General features: G+C 47.3%; 1 protein-coding gene across 1 annotated transcript; it reads right to left on the minus strand.

The window, feature by feature from the left end:
• Nucleotides 1-5,296: 5,296 nt before the first annotated feature.
• mc5ra (melanocortin 5a receptor) lies at nt 5,297-14,691 on the minus strand. The gene is made up of 4 exons (XM_084695732.1): nt 14,558-14,691; nt 8,473-8,677; nt 8,131-8,312; nt 5,297-7,755 (listed from the first exon to the last, which is right to left on the minus strand). The coding sequence occupies exons 2-4, from the start codon at nt 8,626-8,628 to the stop codon at nt 7,068-7,070; spliced, it is 1,026 nt and encodes a 341-aa protein (XP_084551858.1). The 5' UTR covers nt 8,629-8,677; nt 14,558-14,691; the 3' UTR covers nt 5,297-7,067.
• Between the last annotated feature and the right edge of the window lie 556 nt (nt 14,692-15,247).

The following is a 15,247-nucleotide window of genomic DNA, read 5'->3' on the forward strand; positions in this document are numbered from 1 at the left end:
CAGAGCTAGTTAAGTAGATAGTTGCCCAGCACTGTAAAGCTGAACTACCTCTTTGAAGACCCGATTAGCATGAGCTCTAACGCTGGCATTGATCCTGGCCTTGGTCCTGGTCCTGGGGAAGAGCTTTCAGTCCAGGCCTTTGTATTGATATTAAAAACAAGGTTTTTAATCTCAGGGGAAGCATATGTAAAGTAGCTGCCATTTTACTCTGGCGCAATTACTTTTAATTGTGTGCTGTCCTTGCCAGAGAGAGAAAAAAAGAAAATGTCTTATGTTTTCATGGTGTGTTATGGCCTATGAAAATCTTCAAAAGAAAGGAAATTCAAAAGACCACCACAACCCTAACTCAACCGATGCACAAGCAAGGCGTTTTGTGGTACAACCGCAGCGCTCTAACAGGTGTAATGGCTGTGTAGAGGAACAAACCTTGTTTGTGTATCGCTAACGTTTGTGTTGGCACCCTCTGTTTCCATGTTAACACTGCTGAGAACGTGATTATAAACAAAATTTCATGGCAGCTTTCATCCAAGGATGCTGTTTGGTTTCCCACCCTGTGGAGACCAGAGGAAATGGGTTTCAAGGCAGCAACCTGCCAGAACTGGACAACGATTTCTCCGTTTAATCACCACGGTCACCAGCCAAGCAGGAAATGACATTCCTGGCGTCTGGATTGCAGATGCATATCTCTCCAGCACCGAGGCAGCAAGAAGTTACATAATCTCGCAGAATGGGGTCAGAGGTCGGCCTGATGCCTCTGTGACCTGACAGGAAGTGTGTGCCAGGAGGAAAGTGGGTCTTGCACTGTTGCAGCTGGTGAAACAAGATCAAGGTGAAGACGCAGGGAGGGTTCGATGTAGTTTGTTTTTGTGGATGTTTGATTCAAAATGAGAACATTCCACAAAGACGCTCCATGGACAGGCCGAGCCCATTGTGTGTGAGAACGTTCTGTGTAACACAACGCCACATTTCTCTCCCCTCTCACGCCCGGCGACAAACAAACATTAAAGCAATTTCAGATGTTGACAATGTTGTGAAGGTTGGAGCTAAGATTAGGCACAATCTACTCTCAGAGGGGAGTGACAGGAGTATGGGTTGGCATGCACTCTGCTGCTACTCCCTCTAACACCTATAGTACCTCTAGTACCTCTAGCACTTCTAGTACCTCTAGCACCTCTAACACCTCTAGTACCTCTAGTACCTCTAGCACCTATAGTACCTCTGGCACCTCTAGTACCTCTAACACCTCTAGTACCTCTAGCACCTCTAGCACCTATAGTACCTCTAGCACCTCTAGCACTTCTAGTACCTCTAGCACCTCTAGCACTTCTAGTACCTCTAGCACCTCTAGCACTTCTAGCACCTCTAGCACCTCTAGTACCTCTAGCACTTCTAGTACCTCTAGCACCTCTAGTACCTCTAGCACTTCTAGCACTTCTAGTACCTATAGCACCTCTAACACCTCTAGTACCTCTAGTACCTCTAGCACCTCTAACACCTATAGTACCTCTAGCACCTCTAACACCTCTAGTACCTTTAGTACCTCTAGCACCTCTAGTACCTCTAGTACCTCTAGCACGTCTAGTACCTCTAGCACCTCTAGCACTTCTACTACCTCTAGCACCTCTAGTACCTCTAGCACTTCTACTACCTCTAGTACCTCTAGCACTTCTAGTACCTCTAGCACCTCTAGTACCTCTAGCACTTCTAGTACCTCTAGCACCTCTAGTACCTCTAGCACCTCTAACACCTCTAGCACCTCTAGTACCTCTAGCACCTCTAGTACCTCTCGCACCTCTAGTACCTCTGGCACTTCTAGCACCTCTAGTAGTTTGTCCAGTACATCCAATACATCTAGTTCCTCTAGTTCCTCTCCTGCTGCAGGATCTGTTCTATTACAATACCATTAGAATTTTCCTTTCACAACTGGGGGGAGAAGTTGGACGCTTGCCTGATCCCGCCCTCGAAAACCGAAAAAGGCATCAAGGGAAAGAACTCTGCAAAGCATTGTAGGAACACAGTCAGCGAAACTGCTGGAGTGGGATCAATCTAACAGCAAATCTACTATAATTGTCTGTGTAGCGTATTTGTTTTCAGGGTTGTGGTACAGCTTTGGTGTAGGGTGTGTCTAGAAGGAGAAGTAAACCATTAGTTGGACAACTTTGATGTGTACATGTATATGTCCATAATTTTATATTTTTGAGGATTAGAATGCTTATGGAGACAAGTGGGCTTCCTGTCTCTGGGTTTCAGTGAAATGTCTGCTGTGCAATGTGACTTGAACGGATGCTGTCAAAGCACAGACACACATACTTAATCCAGATCCAGTCGATGTGCGCTAAATATTGAGTGTTTGTGGTGCCTTTGAATGTCATTGCTTTAAAAAAAAGAAAATCTTCCAAATCTCATAGAAATACTTTTTGATCAAAGTTTGCCATGTCTGTTGACGGGAAGTGTTCCCGCTGGATCCTGTCTGTCAGGTGTGTGGAGAGAGACATGATCTGTAAGCATAATCACTGGGGACAAACTCTCTAACACACTAAAAGTCAAGATAGCGTGTCAAACAGCAAAGTAACAGCTACATCAACCAGGACTCTAATCAAAGCAGCACTCGGGGAGAAATCACTTTGAAGGGGTTGGTTACCATGGTTCTTGAAAAGTAATGATTTGGTCTTGGTACTCATTTCCCTCCAATTATATAAAGTGAAGTGTTTCCATCATGATTTAGCCCACTCAGGGCTGAAGGGTGAGGAACGGCAAGCCGCGTGGGACAAACCGAACCTTCAGAGAATGTAATTAATTTTCCAGGTGGCTGACATTAAATGGTGTGAAATAGTTGGGAAACTCCTGAGAATGTTCTACTTTCTATTCACCGGAAGAGATACGAGTTTTGACCCCTTAGAATGAGCAATTACCCAGGAGGGGACTGACAGAAACTCAGGGACAAGGTGTCCATTTGTCACGTTTATTTGACAGATGACGTTAACACTACATTCATGCAGGTCCCCACCAGCGGACGACCAACGTGACACAACGAGCCACAGACAGAGGAAGCAGTCACAGGCATCAGCACAGATCAGCACCAGCAGCTAGCAGGGGAAGGGGGTTGGGGGGTGAGGGGAGGGGAGGGCAGGGGACGGGGGTTCAGGGGCCTAACCTGGAAGTAATTCCAGGGGCATACATTCACAATGTACTCAGATTAACTGTGATCCAGAGATTACATTTGTCAAATACCAATCTGGCATTCCACAGAAAAGTCTCTTATGTATGAATACAAAAGGCAACACAGTTTCATAATATCATAATATCATATTAATATACTATCATAATATCACAACAGCATATAATCCTATCATCATAATGGCATAACATAATTTCATGATAAAGTCAGCATTTTACAAAACCATAGGATAATAGTACATATTATCATAATCCATATCATCACAGTATATTATGGATGTGTCATGACCATCACAAAACATTCTTTGATCCTGGCTCCATCTTTTATATGTACTGTATAACACTGTCGCCCCCCGGCCCTCCCTCCCACACACACACACACACGCACACGCACACACACACACACACACACACACCCCACCTTCCCCCTTCATAACAGGAGTATTTATGCAAGCCAGCTTTACACACAACCACAAGATACAGCACATATCCACAGGTCAATAAATATTTCTGTATATACCACCCAGTTGAGAAATAATACGTACAAAACAGGAAACCTATTGTGAGAAAGTTCCCAATCCGCTGGGCTGGGAGCTGTTACGAAAAGGTTAATTGGACACTATATGGGATGTGTGTGTGTGTGTGTGTGTGTGTGTGTGTGTGTGAGTCAGACATGGTAGTCTGTAGGCCTGAGGGGAAATCATTATTGTCGATTGGATATAGATGAAACATCATGTAAATATAACCTGTTACATGTCTCTTGGGCATGTCCTTAGTCATCCCTCTCTCTCAGTCTTCTCTTTCTTCTCTCCGATTCTTTCCTCCTGCCCCTGGACCTCCCTTTGAACCACAGCAGAACTCATTTCCTCAACACATCTTCAGTTTCCAAAAGAATCAATAAGGACCCTGGTCTCTGTCAAACAGCCTTCACCCTCTGGTGTTTATGCCACAACCAGTCTGTCTCACCTGTCTATGTCTCACCTGTCTATGTCTCACCTGTCTGTCTCACCTGTCACACCTGTCTTTCTCACTCCTCACACCAATTTTTCTTTAGTGAAAAAGAGAGATCATTTTCTCCACCCTTGCGAAGGACAGTTGTATTTGCAGGAGCAATGTTTACCATTTGTGGATAGAGAGAAAAATGGCTGACCTGAGCCTGCTTTAGTGATAATTTATGATTACACCATGTTCCAAGTGTTCTCGAACATTTTGTAACTTGAGGTAAAGGTAACTGTGTGTTGTATATGTGCGTGTGTGTGCGTGCATGTGTCTATGTGCGTGAATGTATCTACGTAAGTGTGTGTGTCTATGTGTGTATTTTTGTGGGTCAATGTGCATGTGTGTGCAACAATCCTGACAACAACGTCAACAAACTTCTTTCCAGGGTTCAACCCTTTCTGGAACCCTCTCTTCCTGTAGAGAGGTGTAGCTCAGTAATGTCATCTGACTGCAGGTCATGAGGTCACATGTTCAAATCCCCCTGTGTGCTGCTTTGGCTAAAAATGCTAAATGAACACAATTATGTTTTCTGTGGGGAACAAAGGCTTCACATTTTCACCGGGTTCTGAAAATGGTGGCCCATACTTTAACCTCCTGACACCCGAAACACAAAGCTGTTAAAATGTTTACATTTGACATAACATCAATTCTTGGGTTTGGCAAAACAAACATATTTGTAAGAAGAAGAAAAAATGTGTTTTCTTATTGGTTAACAGTTCTGCATCTATAACCTCATTAACTACCTAGGATTACATGCTACTCCTGAGGTCGTCCACATTTGTGACATTATCAGAAAACCCATGGGCGAAATAAATAAATACAAAGGGCTATATGGTTTTCAGTGCGTCGCCAATGTAAAACCACGAGGGAATATAAATGGTTAACTGTCTTTCAAAGAAGGACGAAACATAGATCCTTCATATCAAGCCCCTGCCCCAACATGACTCAGCAGTGATATATATATGCAGGAGAGTTGGGGGCTGCTCATTGGCTTAATACAAGTGATGTCATCAAACCGAGATGGGTTCCTTACAGAATGACAGAAAAAAAAAGACAAATCAAAATAAAGACCTGTGAGAGTGTGTGAGACAACATGGTTTCTTTGAAGAGCCCGCCAATGTTTGCAGAGATTCAAATCAAATCCAACTTTATTGATTGTCCATGTTCTTGTTTAACATTCAACAGCAATCCACTGTTGCACTCTGGGAAGATGTTGGCAGTGAGATGAGTCCACTGAGGTAATCCACTGTCACAGCATTAACAACCTGTTTCACCAGCTGATCTGGTCATTAGATTGTATCTGCAGTGTGTGTGTGTGTGTGTGAGTATATGTGTGTGTGTATTTGTATGTGTGTGTGGGTATATGTGTGCATTTGTACGTGTGTATATGTGTGAGTATAGGTGTGTGTGCATTTGTACGTGTGTGTGTGTGTTGCCAGATGAATCCTCTGTTTACAACTGGATAAAGTTCAAAAGCATTATTACGATTATTGACACAGAAGGGATTGTCAAAAACAAATATACCACACATGATGACAACATCATATACGAGTTCATAATCCTCCTTTTCTCGTCTTTAAATAGGGAAAGGACATAAGCAGGACATTTCTTCAGGTCAGCACGAGGTCAAACCCCTTACATGTACACTATTTACACCATGTTAGTGGAGGCTGAAGAAACCAGCAGGCTGTACATAAGTGAGTTACTGAAGACTTACTGAACAAGTTTACCTCAGTATATCATGCATCCTGAGACAGCCTTGAAACAGCTTTACCCTGGATTATAACTATTTAGTCACACACACACACACACACTCTCTCACACACGCACTCTCTCACACACACACACTGAACGGGCTCTTTCATGTGGAGCTGCTAGGGTTGCGTGTCATGGGACCTGGTTTGCACCGGCGGTGTTATGAGTGTTTACAAGGGGGTCATGTGGGCCAGGCCCGCTGAGGGTCCAGTCATGTTGAGCAGGCACGGTGATTAGAATCCACTGCTCTGGGGGGGGGGCAGACATACACTTTATTATTAGGACAGTGGGCTGGGGAAGGAGGCCATGTCATGTATACTATTAGGAGGGTAGGGGGGGGAAGGGGGAGGTCGGGGGGAGGTTAAGGGGAGTGGAGGGTTATTTATAAGATTGGGGGCATTCCATATCATGTTAGGAGGAGGGGTAGTACATGTACAGTGTTTTATGTGTGTGGTGCGTGTACTGTATGACATGAATGTGGAGGATTCGAGGTAGGGTTTTTCTGGTGTGGGTGCATAGCCAGGAGATAGGATGGCAAGGGATAAGATTCAGGCTGTTAGGTGGGCTTGTCGTTTGTAGTCTTTTTAGGTTATCAGCGTGGAGGGAGAGGGGGTGAGGGTGAGGAGGGGTGTAGGGGAAAGGAAGTGGGGGAGGAGATGAAGAGGGGGTGGAGGGGTGAGGAGGTGCAGTACACGGTGAGCACATGATCAACATTCAGGCTAAAATACTGAGGTCACTTCCTGAAATTGAACCTGGAAGTCCCATGGGGGGGTGGGGGTGGGGGCTGTTGTTAAGAAGTCACATGACCCTCTCAGCCCCTTCCCCCTTACAGGTCAAAGTTCATTAAGCTGAGGTCAGAGTTCAGCTGAGGATTGTGGAGTTTGGCATGGTAAACAAAACCCTGTAGAGCTTTTTAACACCTGTAGGGGGCGCAATTCTAGTTCATGACACCACCTTGACCTTCCATATCCAGATTCCAGCACTGTAGCACTTTGATCCAGATCCCAATCTGAAGACCAGATTAAAAAACCTCAGCCTAGTTTTCACTCAGAATAAAACTCAACAAGGGCGACCCCTCGATCGCCTGGCGATCGCGTGGAGCTCGAGTGGAGGTCACGGTGACGGCGACCCGGAGGTCATCCGCTGATGTTCCTGGTGAGCCCCAGGTTGCTGCAGACGTTCCTGAGGCTGTAGCAGCAGATGATCTCCCTGAAGGTCTTCCTCATCTCCTGGCTCCTGAAGGCGTAGATCAGGGGGTCTATGACGGAGTTGCACATGATCAGGATCAGGTACATGTTGAAGTGGGACATGAAGCAGACGCAGTAGAGGTTCCGCGGGCAGGAGATCATCAGGATGAGGTGCAGGAAGAAGGGCGCCCAGCACACGATGAAGATCCCCAGGAGGATGGTGAGGGTGATGGCCCCCTTCATGCTCGTCCGCTGGTGGATGGAGTTGTAGCCGGGCAGCGCGGCGATGCGCTTGACGTGCGAGCGCGCCAACATGAACATGTGGCTGTAGAGCGAGGCCATGAGCACCAGCATGGCGAAGAACATGGACACCAGGCACACGATGACGGGCGTGGAGTCGGAGTAGACGATGAACACGATGCCGCAGCCGGTGCAGAAGGTCCAGATGGCGGCGATGATGGCGGCGGCGCGGCGAAGCGTCATGATGTTGTGGTAGCGCAGAGCGTAGAAGATGGTGACGTAGCGGTCCACGGCGATGGCCAGCAGGCTGCACATGGACGCCACCACGGAGATGCAGATCATGGAGTCAAACACGTTGTCCATCTGGCGGATGAAGTGGTCGTCCACGACCAGGCGTCTGGGGGCGGGACAGGAAGTCAGGTTTAGATAACCATGTGAAATGATCAACACTGGCCGTCAGGACTGTCACTAACTAACATTTGCCAATAATGAACACACTGAACTAATGTCGACCAACGTTGAAGATCGTAAATTAATATTGACCAATGTTGAAGATCATAAACTCATATTGACAAATGTTGAACACCATACACTAATATTGACCAATTCTTTATGATTCTGACCAAGAATTATGCGGAGCATTGGTTATCCTTAACCAACATCAACCACAAATGACCAGAAGTCACGAACATTAAAGAGTTCACACCAATGCCAAATAACACATCAGCCAACATTGCATCCACCAACATCCCATCAGCCACTGATGTCCTACTTGTTGTTGAGGAGGTAAATGATGATGGTTTCCCAAGCGTTGGACACACTGACTAGCATGTCTGCCACGGCCAGACTGCACACAAAGAAGTACATGGGAGAGTGCAGGTTCTTGTTCTTCACGATGGCAGCAATCACCAGAATGTTCTCAAGCAGACTGATGATGCCCAGAATCAGGAACACCTGGAGAGAGAGGACAGCAAAAATGTTAGCAGTATGTATGATACGTCGTGTTGCTCTTGATGTATCAAAACTTTATCGACACGTCTGTGAGGTCACAAGTTGGCTCTCAACGCATCTGCACGTCCAGTGCCGTGGGGATTTGAACCGCCCACCCTCTCACCTCCACGGCGATGTTGAGCTGCTCACAGGCCTTTGGCTTGTGGATGGAGGGCGGGGCCTCAGTCGTGTTGCCATAGTAACCGTCGTCGTAGTGAGAACTGTGATTGGTGTAGAGGGCCCAGAAGGGCGGGTTCAGGGTGGCGTAGGAGGAGTTCATGTCCGCAGACAGAAGCGGGGCTCCACTCGTCTCTGGCTGGGCAGGGAGGCTACAACAACATAAAAACAGCATAATGTTTTTAGAAATGAGATCACATATATAATAATAGTCATCTTAGAAAATTGCTTGTCTTAGTTCCGTAATAAATCCTGACAAGCGGAAACATAAAGTCCACATCGCAGCCAAACTGGTTTATTGGGTTTGTGTTTTATCAGTAGAATCTGCGACTGTCCTGCCGGCCAGTAAAGGGATTCAGGGGCACTTTACTCCCACTACAATTTAATCTTCCTTCTTATCCGGTCAAACACAAATGTTTGGCTGATTTCCCCTGATTTATTTTGGAAAATGTAAACAATCCCACTGATGGCACACAACTGTCCTGGGGCTAGCGGGTAGCTAGTAAGTTCCACACTGTAGATACAAGGGTTGAGCACTCAGCTAACTGGGTACAGGGGGTGGACTGCTAAAAGATGCTAGCTGGCCCCTTCAGAAGATATAGAAACTGAATGCTAACAGCATGGCCGCGGGAATTGGCGGTGCTGAGGGTGCTGCAGCACCCCGACAGCACGAGGCACAGCCCCGCAGTAGCAGACTGGCCATGGAGAGCAGGAGAAGAATAACGATGGAAAGCCAGGCTAAGAAACGTAAGGGTGGGGCTGAACACTTAGGAGACAAAAAGACATCACCCTCACTAGACAAGGATTTACCAATTGAAAAACGGCTATGTTTATTTGACATAAAGCTCAACTATTTTGCTGCTCAAATAAAAGCCTCAAAATTTGGCTTGCACGCTAGGCGCGCTCGCATTAACTATAGAAATCCCGAATTAGCATCACATCATACACAGAATGTGCATGCATTAGCAGGGCGGCTGTGGTGGCTTATATGGGGGCCGGTTCTGGTAAGCCGGTCTGGATCAAAGTCCAGGGCCTATTTTTACTCCCAGTCTGTCCCTGCCGCCCCGCAACATTAAGCCCCACCCCCCCCGGCACCCCCCTGATAAAATATGTTACAGCGGCTATGGCTAACAGGTAGATGATGGGTCAGATGGCTGAGCGGTTAGGGGGTCAGGCTATTAATCCGAAGGTTGTTGGTTCGATTTCTGGACGTGCAAAATGACGTCGTGTCCTTGGGCAAGGCAGTTCACCCTACTTGCCTCGGGGAGAATGTCCCTGTACTTACTGTAAATCGCTCTGGATTAGAGCGTCTGCTAAATGACTAAATGTAAATGTAGATAGCCCCCTCAGAAGAGACATGGACAGAAAGCTAATAGCTGGCTAGCTAGACCCCTTAGAACGTTCGTGGACCGAATGCAGATAGCTAGCTCGTACCCTCAGAAGATACAAGGACTGAATGCTAATAGATGGCTAGCACCCCTGAGAATATACAGGGACTGAATGCAAATAGCTAGCTCGTACCCTCAGAATATACAGGGACTGAAAGCTAATAGCTAGCTACAGGTACAGAGATGAGATACAGAGGGCCCTCTGTCATCTGACCAGGAGGAGGATGAGCTGAATCGTGAAGAAAGATCAGCTTATTAACTCTCTGCTGTATGTGAACAGTTCTGGGATTGTGACTGTCTGCCATAGAGTCTCCTTTATGTTCTTTCTAGGTCACAGAACAAACAGACACACACAGACGGACATGGAGCAACACACACGCTGACACACACCACACACACACACATGCTAACACACTCCCACACACCACTAGCCTTTTCCAGCTTGGCGTGCAGGAGGCCGTGAGACACATCTCAGTGAGAAAGAAAGATCTAGACTGTATCAGACTGAGTCACCTGTCTAATTGGTCGCTCGCAATGGGTTGTGTGTCCTTGTAATGGAACAACACTGCAGAGGTGGGGAATTGAATGCAGAATAATATAGCCTATCAGAATTAAGCATTTGCCCAAGCAGTAAAGCAGAATTTGAATAATCTCTTTCTTCTTATTTATTGTTTAATTAATGTGTTTTTTAAGGTGACTGAACTGCCAAACTGGAGGTACATTCAATAGATCTTATACCTGCAGGTTCCTGCAGGTTCCCTGCCTTCTCTTCCTACACACCGACACACACACACACACAGCCACACACACACAGCCACACACACACAGCCACACACACACACAGCCACACACACAGCGACACACACACACACACTGCTACATACACAGCCACACACACAAGCAAACGCAAACTCATGCAAGATGCACAAGGACAAATAACCTTCATACTGTTCATCTGTACACTAATGTCTAATGATCACACACACAAACAGACAAACACACACGCAGACGCACATCCACACATCATGTTTTTCTCACTCATACAGGAGATAAAGCACAGTATGGCCCTGTTCCCATCCCAATGTGTAATTGACACACACGCACGCACGATGGACGGTTAATAATAGCAGAAGATAAAGTAGTCACAGGGTCATGTGACAATGAGGCCCTCCGAATGAAAGGATGTAGAAGTTCCGGAGAACACACTTTCTCTCACTTCCTCTCTTTCTTTCCAACCCCCCCCCCCCCCCCCCTTCCCCGCTGTCACCTCCCCACCGTTCGCCCACCATCAAACCCCCCCCACGCTCCCCACGCTCCCCCCACCCCTTCAAAGTCCTGGAGGCGCAAGCGAGCGTGAGCTCCAGAGAACACACTTTCTCTCACCCCCTCCCCCCCCCCCCCCCAACGACAACATTGACAGTTAACCAGTAACACCTGTGACAGTGGTGCCCGTTAACTGGTTACAACTAAACTGGGGGTCACGTGGTGTGTGGGAGGGGGGAGTCAGAGGGAGAGTCAGGGGGGGAGTCAGGGGGGAGTCGGGGGAGGAGTCGGGGGAGGAGTCGGGGGAGGAGTCGGGGGGGGGAGTCAGGGGGGAGAGTCAGGGGGGAGAGTCAGGGGGGAGAGTCGGGGGGAGAGTCGGGGGGAGAGTCGCGGGGAGAGTCGGGGGAGAGTCAGGGGGAGTCGGAGTTTAACTTAGTTAACTCTTGGTGTCAGAGACAGATGGTTCTGGACACATGTCAGAAGACTTGACATTGAACTGCAAGGAGACAAGATGAGGAGAGGAGAACTACGAGAGAGAGGAGAGGAGATTAGGGGAGAGAATTTGTGAAGAGAGGAGATGATGGTAAAGGAGAGCTAGGAAATCAAGGAGAGGAGAGGATGCACCCAGGCAACATTAAAATCATCACAGCCTCTCAGAATGCGAGCATTCTAACCTAATCCACTGTAGCAGTATTATGGGATATTGTGACCTGCAGGTGGTAATAGGGGTAGTTGGGATGTGCTGCTAGACAGCTGAAGTGTGTTACTGTTCACTGTTCCTTGACTCTGAAAACCAAAATCCTCAACTGTGCATTTTCTCTCACGGTTTATCTCTTAGTTTTCCTTGTACTGTCTTCCTCTCTCTCTCTCACTCTCTCTCTCTCTCTCTCTCTCTCTCTCTTTCTCTCTCTCTCTCTCTCTCTCTCTCTCTCTCTCTCTCTCTCTCTCTCTCCTGCTCTCACCTCTGCAACCAAGTAGATAGTCCTGTGTGTGTGTGCATGTTTTGTTTGTACGTGTGTGTGTATATATGCAATATCCTAAACACTGATCCTCTCATAGTTGTGTGTGTGTGTGCAAGCATCTGTTGGAATGCTTGAGGCTTTCATGAGACATCAAAGCAATAATTACAGATAAATCACAGGGACTATTATCACCGTGACAACACCATCGTCAGTGCGACATGTGACCCTGCTGGGTAAAGAGTGTGGTCCCAGCTACACAACAGCACACTCACATGAGACCCACGAGCCACAGCCATCTCCTCTCTTCCTACCCTCCCTCCCTCCCTCCTACCTTCCATTCCTACCTTCCTTCCCTCTCTCCCTCCTTTCTACCCTCCTTCCCTCTCTACCTCCCTCCTACCCTCCCTTCCTACACTCCTTCCCCCTCTCCCTCCCTCCTACCCTCTTTCCCTCTCTCCCTCCCTCCCTCCCTCCCTCCCTCCTATCCTTCCCTCTCTCCCTCCCTCCCTTCCTCCCTCATACCTTCTTACCCTCCTACCCTCGTTCCCTCCCTCATGTCTCCTTCTCTTCCTTATATCTCCTTCTACTTCCCTCTCTCTCCCTCTCTCAGCCCTTCCCTCTTTCCTTCCAAGTGACTTCATGGAATACAAGTCTACATCTTGAGCCTTTTAACTCCCACTCCTCTCCGCTTAACTCCACAGTGCATGTCTGCCCTCCCCTCACCACCCCATCACCCTCCTCTACTGCACCCCACCCAAGCAGAGTACAGAGCACACCCACGCATGACTGAGTCAATTCTTTCTCTCCCTCTCTCTCTCTCTCTCTGTCTGTCTCTCTCCCTTTTTGTCTCTCTCCCTCTCTCTCTCTTTGTCCTTCTGTCTGTATGTCTCTCTCCCTTTCTGTCTCTCTCTCCCTCTCTGTCTTCCTCTCTCTCTCCCTCCCTCTTGCTCTCCCTTTGTGTCTCTCTGTCTTTTCCTCTCAGTTTCTTTCTCCCCCTCTTTCTCTCCCTCTCTGCAGCACTCTCCCTCTTTCTCTCTCCTTTCTCTCTCTCTCTATGTATATATCTCGATCTGGATCTGTATCTCTCGCTTTCTCTCTCCCTCTCTTTTATCACACACTCTCATACACACGCACACTCTTTCTCTCACACACACACACGTGCACTCTCTCTATCACACCCAAACACCCTCCCACCTCCCCACCCCCTCTCAGTCCCCTGTCTAGGTGTGTGTGTGCTGGCCGGTTACCAAAGACTGTTGTGCACCGCTGCACCACAGAGACAAACACAGACAGGAAGACTGTTGACACAACAAGCAGCACAGATGGTCCAGTACTGCTGTCAGGACACACAACACGCTCATTCAGCTTTCATCACAGGAGACGTTCAGGTGGTGGCTATAATGAGACAGCCACCACAATGTAACTGACCTACTGTTGCTGACATGTTATTCATTCGGCAGACGTCTTCATCCAAAGTGACATACAAATAGTGCATACAGAAGGTAGCCTTCAGCCAAGGATCAGAAATGTGTGGTGCTTCTAATAGTGTTTCGGTGGTCAGTGAGTCATCTGGCAGCATCTTACTGCAGATCAAGAGATAGTGGTTTCGACTCCCAGTCCGTCGATTTTGAATAAAAGCGGCTAATTAGTATATAAAGTGTTAACAACAAACATCCATCCTGTGTATCAATAACTACACCTATTTAGTCCACCGTTGAATATTGTCCACACGAGATCACCTGTAAATCCCTTAAATCTAAACAAATATTTAGCCTCCAGTCGCATCGATCGGTTCCATCCCCTTGTATTGATTACTCTGGCGGAAGAATGGTGTTGTTCTGTCTGATGTCGCTTTCACTGACACAATGGAAACAACACAGTGAAAGACTAACAGCACTTGAAAGATAATTAGTCACTACCCACTACAGTCCTGCAAACAGTCAATACCATCACAACCAAACCCCCTCCGCGTGGCCAAACCCCCTCCGCGGATTTCAGCACCAACACTCACGGACAGCAACCGATTCACCCCGATGTTCTCTGAAAGTCTCTCTCTCTCCATCCTACCCTCTCTCAACCGCCCCCCCCCCCCACCACCACCACCACCACCACCACCACCAGCATGGATCTGTCTCTTGCTTTGTCTTGGTCTCTCTGTCTATATATGTCTCTCCTTCTCCCTCTCTTTTTGTCTCTACCTCATCTCTTTTTCTATCTTTCCCGATCGGGAGGTTGAGTCGCCTATAGACGTAGCCTGGTTCTCGTTCTCATAACGGCGGGGACAGACAACATGTCAGACAACGAGGCGAAAAACGCGCCAAAAGTACCCTGAATGTAAATACAACGTCAGCAGCAACTTAACGTTAACAGAGTAATAAACAAAACAAAACAAAAAACATTATTTTATAGTGCACCCTACCTCACACCCGCACGGCTTGCATTGAGATGGTTCGAATGGACGCGCTTGGCTGGCTCTTGGGAATCGTGAAGCGTTAGTAACAGAGCGCACCGGTAGTCCCTCTCCCGCGCGCGAATACACACAGCCTCCCGGTATCCTGTCCACCGCTTCCAAGGAGCGCGCAGGATTGAACTTGAGCTATATATAGGCTAGATGCCGGAGGAGTGGAACCCCTCCTTCGTTGCGCTCTGCCGTCAATAGCCTACGACGTGCCTATGCAGGGCAGCACTTTCATACCGAATGTGCTCGCTGTGGGAGTGCACACAACTAGCGCTCAGAACTATTTACAATAATAAAAAGTCTCAGCGGAAATGTTCAGATTTCATGTGTTTTCTTTTTATGGAACAGTTCTATCAGTAAGAATAATTTACGGTTTTGAACAAACAGCTAAACGGAGCTGGGAGGTGGTCTCTGGTACCCTATTTTCGGGCGTGTTATTGTCCATTCTTGCAAATTTTATTTGGCCCTAAAATAGGCCTACACATTAATACGCAGTGGAGACCTGTAAAGGCCGATATCCATTGATAATATAGGCCCACAGCTAAGTTCCATTGAATAGACCTGCTCTGTTAAAATAAAAATCTTAGGCGAGTGTTTAGGGTTATTACTCTAATGTCCTAAAATAATCAACATTTTTAAATAACCAACCAT

This window comes from Hypomesus nipponensis, chromosome 4, assembly GCF_054491055.1.
Source record: "Hypomesus nipponensis isolate SF chromosome 4, ASM5449105v1, whole genome shotgun sequence".
Taxonomy (NCBI): domain Eukaryota; kingdom Metazoa; phylum Chordata; class Actinopteri; order Osmeriformes; family Osmeridae; genus Hypomesus; species Hypomesus nipponensis.